This window comes from Anas platyrhynchos, chromosome 6 (genome assembly GCF_047663525.1).
Source record: "Anas platyrhynchos isolate ZD024472 breed Pekin duck chromosome 6, IASCAAS_PekinDuck_T2T, whole genome shotgun sequence".
NCBI classification, from domain to species: Eukaryota; Metazoa; Chordata; class Aves; order Anseriformes; family Anatidae; genus Anas; species Anas platyrhynchos.
The window spans coordinates 24391518-24405072 of record NC_092592.1 but is presented as its reverse complement, the minus strand read 5'-3'; the positions used below and the strand labels follow the sequence as shown (position 1 = coordinate 24405072).

The following is a 13555-nucleotide window of genomic DNA, read 5'->3' as shown; positions in this document are numbered from 1 at the left end:
GTGTACTAGATTTGATATATTTGTTGCTGCTTAGAATATTCATGAGCTTCACTGATCCTACAGAAAAAGTCAACCAGAAATTAGCAATTCGTAATGAATCTCAAAATCCATTTGAAAACTTCAAAACTCCTTTGAAAATAAATCTACACTTTAGAATTGAGCGATGCTTTGCTGGAAAGGGACAGAGGCATTAGATTAGCTCACTAAATTATGCTCTAGTTTACAAAAACCCAGTGAAAGTCACAAGCTTTTCTCCCTTCTAGTTTTATGTAACCACAGTGTAGTGCACAGAAACACTCTCAAGCAATCCTCTGAAAGACATTGCAGTAGGTGTACTGAAGAGCATGGAAAGTAACAGAAACATGAAAAGCCACAGAATAAAACATCATTACTATCACCTATCAAGAAATCTAAGCTTAGCATTGTTTGGGTTACACTAAACAAAACCCATGGGCTCTCACAATTACACAGCTAAAACACCCAAAGTGACAGCAGCAAGTGGCAGTTCTTCCTTCCTGAAGAACGCTGCTGGAAGTGCTCCTGCCTGCACCCACCACACTTTGTGCCAGAGCTCCCATACCAACAGGATGCTAATACAGAGATGCTCCCACAGGTGGCATTCACATTGTGTTCTAGTAATGTAATTGCTTGCTTCCACACTGCTTTTCTCTTTCAAGTCATTTTTCTTGCTAAGATAAGTTGGTGAAGTCTAAACACAGACTGAACATCATTTTGCTACAGTTCTTTCAAAATCACACATGCTTATCTTTCCTCTCTACAACTCTGTGTGCCAGTAATAACAGGCTATGAGTATTTCACAGTTTTGTGCATCCCATCAAAGCTTGAACTTGCTTTCCTGCCCACTCCGAACACACATCCTGGTGTTTCCAATTTTAAACTTGGAGTCTGAAAGAAGCCTGTCAGAAGCACCATCACAGATAACAGCTCTGGTGTGGATGAGCAATAGTACTATACTATTGGAAGCAATTAACTTCACTTTTTCAACTCCCATTTGAGTCCACCATTCCTAACAGTAACCCTAAGAAAGCATTCACAAGCCTTTAGTTCTCTAGCTTGCACCTAACAAGATGCAGGTTCCAACTCCCCCCTTCACTCCCACCACAAAACCGCAACCCGCAGCCTTTACGCCCACACACTTAGCAGCATTGAAAAGTGCCGACCACATCAGGGTTAGTCCTTGAATGCCACAGAAGCAAGGAAGCTGCTCTGCAGCTCAGGTATTCTGACCAGTTAGACAAGCAGGAGGTGGTAACTGTGTTCAAACCACAAAGAAAACAGTGAAATGCAGGGTAGGAAATGGAAACGCAGCCCTGGTCTGCATTGTTCAAGTACTTTAGCATGATTGCACAGAATAACACCCAAACTGTTAAGTCAGGCAGTTTAGTGATACAATTTCAACCACATTAAGAATGCAGAGGAGCCAAAGTACACAGGTACCCCCCAACAGGGCTTCGCCTCCTCCCCACTGAAGGAAAGGTTGCAGCATCGTTCGTCTACTTATAACATATTAGGGAATGAAATCACCAGTACTCCGACTAGGGAAACACTGAGAAAACAAGATCTGAAAGCCACAAGAACCAAAGGAAGTGAGGGCTGATCATATTTTCCTTTTTACTGAGTGCCCTAATACCTAATGGTGAACACTGAATACAAAAGCTGTGTCATAGTAAATCCAAAGACAGACACCAACAGGAAAGAATCAGCATCACATCAAGTCATCAAGAGCTTCCCCACTCCTGCCAATGAAACTTTTCCTCTCAGAATCATAAAGGCTTAACAGAGGAAAACCAGCATGAAATTAATGCTGCAAACGAGCAGCACCCTGTTTGACTACAAACAGTTCAGGGTTTTGCTTTGTTGTTTTGCTTTTAGTTTGCCTTTAAAAAAAATATAATTAAAAAAACACAGTTAAAAACCCTGGAAAGCTGCTTTACTCTGCAATACATTAACAAATCCAGCAACTCCAATAAAACCCCCAGATGAGTAAAAGAAATATGAAGTAACAAGTCAAACTCAAAAAAAACTGCTTATGTAGTATAAAACTGATTATGCATCTCCACAAAGAACAGTTCTGCTTGTGTACACTGTCTATTTTTGCTCCATTCCTATGGAAAATTTTAAATAAGCTTTGTAGATATACAAAATAGGTTTGAAATCTGACTTAGCTGAAATAAACTGACTAGGAAACCACTTATGTACACAGTAATGCTTATCCAGATAGCTGCATCAGTGAGGAGTTAGAAGAGAGATTCCAGGAATTGTTACAGACTCATTTTTACCCATATAGCATTAAAGTTTTGACTTAGAACTGTACTTTCAGAATGGTCTGCACGAGTTCTGAAGACCCCTGCAAGCCTACTACTCCCTGTTCTTTCACGGCTGTAATTGAGAACAACATGAACTCCTACATTCACATTGGCATATTTTTTTATCATGCGTAAAACACAAGAGCTGGTTAAGAACAAAACAGGTTTGTCTTCATACTCAACCTCATCCAGTCTATTAAGGTTTTATTTGCAAAAATTTGGACATAGCAGCATAAAAACATTACCTGGCTATAAACTACTAGCTCTTCTATGCTAGAAACAAGACTTTTCAATAATTCACATACAGAAACAAATACAACTCAACTAAGCATAAATCATTAAAATGAAATAAAACCTTCTTGGTTAGCTACTTGTTGGTCTGCAGGCTTTGTAAAAGTAGGATTCTATTTCTACATTTTACACTGTTTATATACAGTACACAATTTGTAGGAATTGATAAGTGCCTCCAAAAGGTCCCCAATACACGTCCTAGCCTACCCAGCAGGCTGTCATTGCTTTCCCACTATGATAGATTTAAATTATACAACGCTATCCAGCTGCTACCTGCTCACTTTCATGTGCTCTGAAGTGTTTTCTCACATTATTGTCTGGGAAAGTACCACGGGCATAAAAAAAATCAGAGCAAACACCACCTACCTTACAAATACACTTTTCAATTAATCCTTTACTCTCCCATCTCAACTGTACTCCGTTAGATCCAGCGATCGGCTAACATGCAAGTGTTTTAAGACTTAGAATTCCTAATGTGGAGATCTAGAACAAAACAACTCTCCAATAAACGTAGTACTTACTGAAACTAAAAGTATGGAACATATAATAACTTAAAACAGCATGAGCCTATTCCAGTCCAGTATATGTAGACAATTGTTCCAAGCACAAGTTGGTCATCTCTGCCTATACTGGAGGAGAGGGGACCCAACCAATTTTACGGTTCACATCCTCCACCACTTTGCTACAAGGAGAAGCAAGAAACCAGCTTCTCTTCACATTCTGTTATCTCCAAATAGATTCATTTCAGGATGTTGCTAGTTTCAGCAACTTTCAGCAGCATAACTCTCTCCTCTTTTCACACCAAGACAACAAAAAAAAATTCCCCGAACTACCGAAAGAACTTCAGTGTTTGCATCTGTAATACTCAAACAACAGTCTTCAGTACTATACCAACGAGTTCTTGGTTCCCCTCTTCTTCACTCAAAAAATTAAAATAAACCAGAAACGCTGAACAGGAAAATATGCATCTCCCAACAAGACCAAGCCTGTAGTTTGTTTGTGTGTGGTGTTTTTGTTTGGTTGGATTTTGTTGTTGTTTTAAACATAGTGATAACATTCCTATTGATATTACTGGTAAACTAAAGCCTCAGCTAAGATTAGGTAAACCTGAAACCCAATGAATGGCCACAGAGTAGCTGCAAAGGGCTGAGGGATAGAGAAGGAGATTCCTGACCTCTTGGAGAGGACACAAAGATTGAGGGAATTGTTGTGGGACTGAACTGAAGGGACTAAACCACATCAGCCGTACTGCTCAAGCTCCTCCTAAATAGCACCAGTCCCAAAGTGGCTTCACAAATACTGGTGGCAGAATAGTTTTACTACAGGTACACAAACACTTACAGGTGTTTTACTATAGGTACGCAGAAGTTTTAAGAGCTGGGAGTGTTTAGCAGCATTACAGAACACTCTGTCCAGCACACTCACTGGCAAACAGCACTTTAACAGCCCAAATGGTGCCCCTACCAAAGAGCTGTTGCACAGGCCTGCTGTGGGACAGCAGGCTCACGTACTGAGAAACGTACGTACACAAGCAGACACGTGCAAGGTAACTGATTAAATTTCAGGATGCTCAAGTACAAACACAGTAAAGGAAGACAATCAACACAGTCTCACATTTACTTTTCCAAGTGAAACAGCAAAACAGAGCTCCGCGCCAAGGCACTGTATCATCTTCCCATTTAACCAAGCACTTCAGCAGCTCTTTTGACACTACACTAGACTCCACAATCAATTTTTTACAACAATCAAATATCACTTGCTCATGGAGCCTAACCCCAAATCCTGGATCACTAGGCTGCAATAAGTGGGAAAGTGACCACCCGACTGCTTACAGCCTGCTGCTTCCTGCGTGGCCCAGAACTCCTGACAAGCCGCAGGCAGGCAACCAGCAACACGAACAACAGAGTGAGGGGAACCACTGCACTTTCCCCACCCACAGGACAACAGAGCTGTTTCAGCTCCACCGAGAGGAAGCCCACCTCTCCTCCTTGCACCAGTGATGTCCTAACACTCTCTCTCCTGTCTTCATCCCCAGACCCTCCATGCTTTACAAGTCAGTCCAACTCATCCCACAGAAAGCCACCCAAGCTTTTCACTCCCTAGCTCCGTGAGCTACAACAGCTCACAGGATCAAGTAAGTACCAGAGGCAGGGAAGAGGCATTCCCTTTGTTTCCTGACAGCAAGTTCTGAAATCAGTTCACCAAGATGTCTCACACAAGTACAACCTAATGAGGCAAACTACTCAAAACTGATCTTGTTGCAACTCATTTTTAGTTAGGGCACAAGTCAACAGCTTTAGTGTGGTTACTGTGTTGATGATAAAGTCTCAATGCTCCATACAACATACATCTTCAAGACAAAGGTGAGAAACATTTCCAGCCTTTGAAGAGCCCCCAGATCAGTGAACTAAGTTTAAACAGGACAGAGTTATTTGAAGGCTGTCCCGTGAGCTCACAGTGCCTACTGCAGCAACCGGCCAGGTTAAGCCTCAGTCCTGAGTCTTCCCCTTCAGGTCCTAGAGACAGTGCCCATTGATTACCAGATCATGCAGTGCAGTGCTGCAACACACTACTGTTACTTGTAGCCAATAAATATACCAAGTATCTAACATGGTTAGCAATTTCATGATATATTCAATGTCACAGCTTTTGTGATAAATCACAAGTATTACAAAACACAAGAATACATTTTTAATCTATTATACTTCTGATATTAACACATAGGAGACTTTCGGTTTTGCCTGATGCCTGTTTTACAACGATACTCCCCAGTCTACCACTCAGCTGCCTACAGAACATGAGGAACAGGAGCAAGCAACCTGTAAAACTGCTAAAGGCCATAACAAGCTAGAGATACTTTGGGCTCTGCAGTCTGCACTGTTTCTCATTTCACAGCTACAAAATCACCCAGATACCTTTAGTAGCTGATGGCATGTTTGCTTTTTAAAGGATTCTGACATCCAGCATATAAAAAGCCTCATTAACGCACAGCAGCAGGACAGGCAAGATCCTACATAAAAGGTTGCATTGGGCAACTGCAGCAGCACAGAGAGGACTGAGCTTTGCTGGGGCTGAGACCTGGTCCTGCTGCAGAAAGGAGCAGAGCTGGCATCAGTAGCTTGGTGTGCTGTTCCTGCAGCACCAGCTGGATGTGACAAGTACCCTCACCCCTCTCCTGAAGCACCCTTCCTCACTGCATCAAACCAGACCTCGGTGACTGAGGTAGCAGTAAGCCTGGTTTTCTGCTGCTCCAGCAGATCCAGAAGGGCTATACAGAGGTTTTGTTACTCTCTGCATCTCTGGCCTCTTTACTCCTTTAATTCTGCTCCAGACAGTCACTTAGTTTTGTCTATTCCTACCACTGGCCTTCAGGACTCTTTAGATCAACATAACTCCCCCAGGGAAGGAGAGCTAACAACACACTTGATTACACAACCTGATCAGGAAAGACTTTCACCTACCTGAGAGCACATTAAATAACAGTTTCTAATACAACAACAATGGAAGTTGAACATGACTTCTTAATAAAGGAGTACCTTGGTGGAGAGCAAAATAAATGGTCAGGAGCTTCCTCCCAGAGGCTACAGGTGTTATTTTCAGTCTTGAGGTAAGAAAGGAGGACAGGAAATTGAGAACACTTGCCTGAGTGCTTGGCCCTCAGAAGTTCTAGAGAAGTCAACTCAGCCATGACTAAAACCTAGCTTTCTACTAACTGTAGTCAGAAATTCATGCATACGCTACACATCCACCTCCCACACTGCTGTCCCAGTGTGGGGCCAAGAGCCACATGCGCTGCAGTCACTCGTTCTGCCCAGCATGCACTCAAACCTGTAGGACCTTTATATTCAAGTCCTCTCAGCCTCAGAGAAGCTTGACAAACACAGGCAGCAGGCTAGAGTATTGCAGATCAGGCAGTATCTGCCTAAGCATCTCTTCCTTAGGAAGCGATACCAGAACGCCTGAGAAGCAGAGCAGCATCACGGCCCTAAAGAAACTTCAGGCAATACCTACCACCCAACCCAACAACAGACCTGTCTCTTCCCAGCTGAAGGACAAACACCACCACCAAGGGATAAAAAAGGGCTGTGTTTACATGATAAACATTCCAGCAGTTCCCAGAAACTGAAGACAGATAACCATTTCTTCATCCATGTGAATGAAATGTGACCAAAAACCTTAAATTCCTCTTGCAGTCTTAAACAGTCAAGATAAAATACCCTAATAACTGAACAGTCTTAAGAGTAAAAGCATAGAAGTGACTTCAGGAAAAATCCTATTAGGATTATATGACTCCCAGTGCAAATACCTGTACCCACACAGAATATTACACTGTCTACCAAAGGCAGCAGAGAAATTGTTAATAATATTCAGGGTAGTTTAAACTGCTGAAGATTATACCTACAGCGTCAGAGTCTTCGAGGTACAATCTGTTTAATCAGCTTTTCAGGAAAAAATAGCAGGCTGCAGACAGAAGTTGTAGCCATACAGCAATCTGATCCATACCCAGAGTTAAATCAATGCACGTTCTTCCGCCTGTGCACAAGAACATGAACTTTGGCTCGCTACTCAACAACCATCGTTTTGGCTAGGATAACGGCTACACAACGTCTTAAATAATCATGGTGAAACACACATTGCTCATGTTTTTCAGGAACAAAGAGCTCTAAAAGCTATATAACATGAGGCCTAGGAGTGAAACTTTCTCCAAAAGCCATTTTCAACTCATAGACCTTGAAGATTTGCTCATTTCCTTGAGATGCTTGGAACTCGTTCACAAACAAAAACAAGGCTGCTGTTTGTACAGGCTTGATTTGCTACGGCAAGACCTGCATTTGTGAGACAACCTTTAAATATGTAGAGATACAATAAAATCACACACCTCTGGTAAAGTTATGCATGTGAACAGTTAATAAAAAGTTTGGGACCTGATATGTTTATTACATTTTGTCTCTCTCAGGAGACCAGATTTACTTAAGTTGCCAATATATTTTGTCACTCATATGACTTAAAGCCAGAAACCAGTCACAGTGTCAACACAGTTCATAATGCAAATCGTTCTTATTGAACGTGACCCACGCAAACCCATGCAAAAACTTCTGATTTTGATAATATGAATGTTTTTTTTCTTATTTATATTGAGTTAGTCATGCCTGTAACTCAGGGAAAGAGAATGCTGGTTGAAGTTAGCCACAGCAATTCTTCCAAGACTTGGGTCCAGGTGCTCTTTCCTACTTTCACCCAGCAGCTGTCATTCTAATCAGTTAGAAGTATCTGCTTTTTCACTTAAGTTGCAAGACTGCTTGCAGAAAACAAGAAGCTAAGTTTCAGAGACAGAAGGGTGAAGAGTACCCTTGCAGTTTCTGGGGCAAGCTTTGTTTTAGTCCCTTAACCCTCCTCTCTCTTTCCCTTTCTTAAACTGTGCCAGTGTATTTCCCTGTTAGAAGCTCTGTTCTCTTCCACAACACCCACTTTTTTTTTTTTTAATTTGGACAGAAAAAGGAAAAAAAACACAAGTCTTTCAGGATGCCAGCAAGAACTGCCTAGGATAAAGGCACAGTCAATACAGGAATATAAATTAATCACTGTGAAACCCCATCAATCAGTTCCTTGATCTTTACACAAACAGAAGGTTTAGAAGATCTGTGGCAACTAGGACAGCTCACTCCCTGCTTGACTCCTTTTTGACAAAAAACCCACAAAACAGATGTGCAGTCCTTCCCCTGAAGTCCACAATGATTTATGAAACTGAAAAGCTTTGTATACAAATAGAAATACCAATTCTAGCATTAACCATTCAGGAGATGCAGGCATAGCCCAGGTGTGCCTATACAGTTAAATGAGCTGCAGGTGCTGCTTAGTAATAAATTGAAATGCAAGCTACAGATCTCCGGTACACAAGTAGCAGTGCTCAGTGTGAGCCTTTCCACAGCCCTCTGTCAAGGACATATTTCAGAGCAAGGAGAGCAGCAGCTTTTGAAGACCTACCTACTTAGCAAACCACAGAGCCGTGCTTACAAAGAGGGAGAAAGATGTGGGCTCAAGTGATTTCTCAGTTCTCTGCTCCTGCACATACCAGCTCCATCCAGCTTCCCACCATCCCCAGGGGTGAAGATTTGTCAAGACTTCCTGGCAGCAAGGGCAACCACTCCCCTTAAGGAAGGAAGGATGAGACTAATGACTTTTTTTTTTTTTTAAAATAAGTGCAGGCACGCCAACTACCACACACTTGCAACCCTTACCACTATTGCTCACAGCATGTTCTAAAGACCTGTGAACAGCAGCAACTGTGATTTCAAGTCTTTGTGATTTTACCAGGAAAAGAAAACTTGTTAGATGAATTCTGGAAAACAAGGATTTGGGAAAATGGGGCTTTACGATCACAAATTATCGCTGCTATTGTTAATATTAGGCTTTGACTCCAGGAACCACAAAGCAATCAGGAACTCTGTCAGCTCCCAGATACCTAAATTTATCTAGGTAAACATGCAATTCAGAAAGGAACAATAGCTACACAAGCTGAGAAGGTGCCTGGTACATGCTTGCAAAAATAGGAAGTCCAAGTCACCTTCAAAAGAGGCACAGGATTGCTGGGACTTCATCTCTCCCCCTGGAGATTTACTGCTGCTTGCCCTGTTCTGTTGTAGAGGTGCTGCTTTGGGGGCCAAGTCAACCCTCACTGCCCTAATTGCAGTGTTCACACAACACTGCTCACTAAACCATCCTGAACCCAACATCAACCCTTGGGACTACCCAAAAGTGATCAAATAACCTAAGAAGAGAACGCCACGCTTGTACGCTGCTAGGCAAGACCTCAGACCGTAAGAACAGTGGCTATACAGGACTGCATTATGAATCACACACAGAAGCACAAAGCAGTGGCAGGTGACTTTCCAGGTGCCACTTAATGCTCTGACCATAGCAGCAGCAGAGTGGAGGCACACGACCACAGCTGCAGCTTGCCTTGCCACAGCACTTTGCTCCGCACACCTCCAATTCACTTGAGGCAGCCCACTTCATACATGAAGACACAAAGACATGGAACCAAAAGACAAAGACAATTATTTTTCCAGTAAAAAGCTGTTAGCACTGATATGACAGGCTTCCTAATTTTGCACAAAGACAACTTAAGATCCCAGGACCAACTGTTACACCCCATATCTACAGAAAAATAGCTGCAAGCACTGCCAGGAGCAATTATTCTAAGACCTTGGGCAAATTTCTGTATATCTAGAGGGCTCAGCCACTCCCCCTATAGCAGGGCAGGAAAGAAGCTGCTGTGCACAGCTGCCTGCTTCTCCTCTGGCCTCCCCTGATCAATTTCTCCTCAGTTCATTCACGTGAATGCAGTTACCCCAGGTCATTTCACAGAGCTGCAGAACAGGCCAGTCAGACAGCTAGAGATGGGAACAAGCAACTGGACAGAGCAGCCCCCTAACCCTGACCTGCCACACCAGAGGAGTTTGTCTGACCGGGCAACTAGAGAACAACAGAGCCTTCCCACAGCAGGCAGTGCGGCTTCCCTGTGCCTGCCTTCTGCTCTTAACCAAACAGCAGCAAGAAACATCCACCTTTAAAGGAAAGTGCCATATAATTATGTCTATTGAGAGGAAAAAAAATGGAGCTATCAAATTTTAGACAGCTCATGAATTAGGCAAAGAGCATTACAAGTGTGAAACATCCCATACAAAATGCACCAGACCACTAAACCACCTGTATTTAGCACAGCCACCACTTTTGATAGAGCACCAACACCCAGCACAGCTTAAAACTTTGGGGAACAACATCATTTATGGCCCTGTACTCATTTAAAAAGTCACACAATCACCTGGTGAGGAACTTCACAAGAGGTGTAGTTGCTACGAGTATTCAGTCACAGGATTATTTTCAACTATTTCTATCCTTATTACTGAGAGCTGGGGTGTTTCTTTTTGAGGAACTCGAGAACAACCAACTCACAACAGATTAATACAAAACCAATAATTGCTAAGACTTTAAAAAAAAAAAAAGATGTTACAAGTCTAAGCCTTTAAAGTATCAGAAAAAGATCAGAAGACATGAATTGATTGCTAAAAAAATCATGAAAAGAACACTGTTATCACTTTTCCAAGCGATGGAGGACACAAACATTAGTGTTACTCTATCTAGAGATGAGTTTATCAAGTAATAGAAACTTGAGTTTTGTTTCAAATAACATTAAAGGGTGCTTCATTAATAGATCTTTGGCTGCCGAATCAATAGATTTTGGCTGCCGAAAATGGTATCAGCTGTAATCCTAGTGCTCTCACAACTGTATATGCAGAGCTGAAAGCGGAGCTTCTGAAGCCATCACTGCTGCCCAGGCCAAGCACACGAGAGAAGCAGCCAGCCGGGCCAGTGAGGGGCTGGGAGATCAGCTCCCTAGCAAACCTTTTTTTAAACAGAGGTGCCAGCACTCTAGCTTTTGCCAGCGTAGAAGCAATTAATTTTCCAGGTATTACCCAGGTCTTTGCTGAAAGCAGCAAGTGTCACTGTATATTGACAACTTCAACAGCACACCGAGTTCAGCCTTTTCTAGGAGACAAAGTTCTCCAGAATTTCATTAAGGTATTGCTCTGGGGCAAAAAGCAATGAATAATGTAGTTGGTTAAAGTGTTAGAGCACTGAGGCAAAGGGAAGGCAATATACTGCCAGCCACATAACATGGAAAACGGGGAATGGAAGACAGAGCACAGAGGGAACAGAGGCACAGCTCTCAGCCCATCTGTGACACAAAGCAGTGGCATCAACCTCACCCTACAAGTGACGCTGACCCTAAACTCAGATGGAAACCCATCTGTCCCTTCCCTGGGGGCTGGCAGAAGCAGCCTGTTTCTCAATTTAGGGTCATGCCTTAAGACCAAATCCCTGCTCTTTCACATCAACCCATCAGTCAGTACATTTAATTTCATTGTCTTCTCAAACCACTCAGAGACCTGCTGTGCTATCAGAGCAACCACCACATAACTGCAACACCAGGGCTTGGGAATTAAGAGCTACTAGAAATTGGGAAATGTAACTCCCATTGTTAAATTCAGAGAAGTAGTACAGAGTGCGCTGTCAACTGTTATAGTCAAGAGGTGTCTCCCTAGCGGTGCTCTCATTAAAGAGACAAACATGCCACAAAACAATGCAGGCGGGTGCCCCGAAGTTCAAGTTTCTGTGTCAGAAATTTAGCGGGCACCCCACCGATCTGAGCACAAAGCCCAGCCCTGGTGCCTTCCCGCACCACGCTGCGGAATAAGCCCCCCAGCAGCACCCGCACCGCCGAGGGGAAGGTACCAGGCCCCCTCCCCCGGGCCCGTACCTGCTGAAGAACTCGGCCAAGCCGCTGCCGCCCGCTGCCCGCCGGGCCCGCTCGGCCGCTGTGTGCGGCGGTCCCGGCGGCGCCGTCCCTTCGCGGGGCAGGTGCTCCGGGGCGCTGCGGCGGCGGCTCACCTCGTACGTGTTGCGGGAGCCCAGGCTGACGTCCGTGAAGCCCGGCGGCGGCCCCGGGGCTACCGGCGGGGGGCTGCCGCCGCCGCCCGGCCCCGCCTCGCCCCGCAGGCAGCAGCTCCGCAGCGGCTCCTCCAGGGCCGTCCCCGCGGGGTCGCCGCCGGGGCCGTGCGGGCAGAGGAGGAAGCCCCCGTTCTGCACTTTCGCTTCCTCCTCCTCCTCCTCATGGTGGCCCGGCGCGGCCCGTCCCGCCCGGGGGACCGGCGGCGGCTCGGCCCGCAGGAAGCCGACGTCCCCGTTGGTCATCGCCCCCGCGGCGTGCGGGGCGGCGCCGTTGGCCGGCTTCTCCGGGCAGCGCCTCCCGCCCGCCGCCGGGCCGAGCGCCGCCAGGTACCGCTGCAGCAGCCGCCGGCCGGGCCCGCCGCTCCCCGGCCTCAAGCCCCGGCTCCCATCCCGCTCCCCGTCCTCCTCCTCTTCCTCCTCTTCTTCCTCCTCCTCCTCCTCTGCCGCCACCGCCTCCCGCCGGCCCGCGGGGAGCACGCCCGGAGCCCCGCCATCGTCCGGCCCCACCATTTGCCGCCACCGCCTCCCGCTGGTGCCAGCGGCGCAGCCCCCCCGGCGCGGCGCGGCGGGGCGGGGCGGAGGCCCGGGGGGCGGGGCCACCGGCGACGCCGCCACCGCCCGCAGCCGCCGCTCGGCGTCAGGCACGGCGCATGCGCGTGGCGCCGCCCGCCCGCCAGGGAAAGGCACCACAGAGAGGCAGAGCGGGGAGAACGCCCCCGCGCTGCCCGGCGGAGACGGCGCCTGGGCGGGGCCGCCCCGTGCTGCAGGCGGGCACCTGCGCCCGCACCTCCCTGCGCGTCCCTCACGGGGAGCGAGGCGCTGCCAGGAGAGAGCGAGGCCGGGAGGCGCTGGTTAAAAAGGACACGGGGTGTGAAGTCCCCAGTGCAGCCCTAACAACACAGCCACCGCGACACATCCACCAGGCTGCCCCCCCCCCCCCCCAGGCCAGCCCCAGCCCCAGCCCCAGCCCCTCACGAGCGCTCCCGTCCCCGCCGCACGCACTCACAGCCGGTGGGGGGGGACTCGCAGCTCCCCGGGGAGCCCCCGGCCCGCGCCGCCCTCCATCCCGCCGCCCTGCCGCCCCTCAGGGCCCGGCTTTTAACCGCTGCCAGGTGCGGCGTGCCCGCGGCCCTGAGGTGCAGTGGGGAGGGGGCCGGGAGCTGCCGGCCGCCTTAAAGGGTTGTGTCCGACCTGAGGGCATCGTAGGAAGAGGGGTTTTACACAGGAATTCACCAAAATAAAAAGCTGATACGGTTCATTGTTCTATGACATTGTTAGGACTTTGCCGTCTAAAGTCTTCCAGGCCTATCTTTAGTAAAGAAAGAAATAAAAAACGGTCTGTGGTGTGTGTTGTTTTTTCCCCTTGTCACCTTGTCTCTGTACTTGTGAGGTCAGGCACGCAGCACTGGGTGTTTTCCGTGGAA

General features: G+C 46.6%; 1 protein-coding gene across 4 annotated transcripts in view; it reads right to left on the bottom strand.

Moving 5' to 3' along the window:
* Positions 1-13256, bottom strand: part of TBC1D12 (TBC1 domain family member 12) — a 43632-nt gene extending 30376 nt beyond the window's left edge. Inside the window, exon 1 of one of the 4 annotated variants that reach the window (XM_038181578.2) lies at positions 13138-13256. In XM_038181578.2, coding sequence (XP_038037506.1) covers positions 13138-13196 — 59 coding nt within the window. In that variant the 5' untranslated portion in view covers positions 13197-13256. Of the gene's footprint in view, positions 1-11940; positions 12721-13137 lie in introns of those variants that run through there. The other 3 variants (XM_038181579.2, XM_027460583.3, XM_038181577.2) reach the window with 3 other exon arrangements.
* Between the last annotated feature and the right edge of the window lie 299 nt (positions 13257-13555).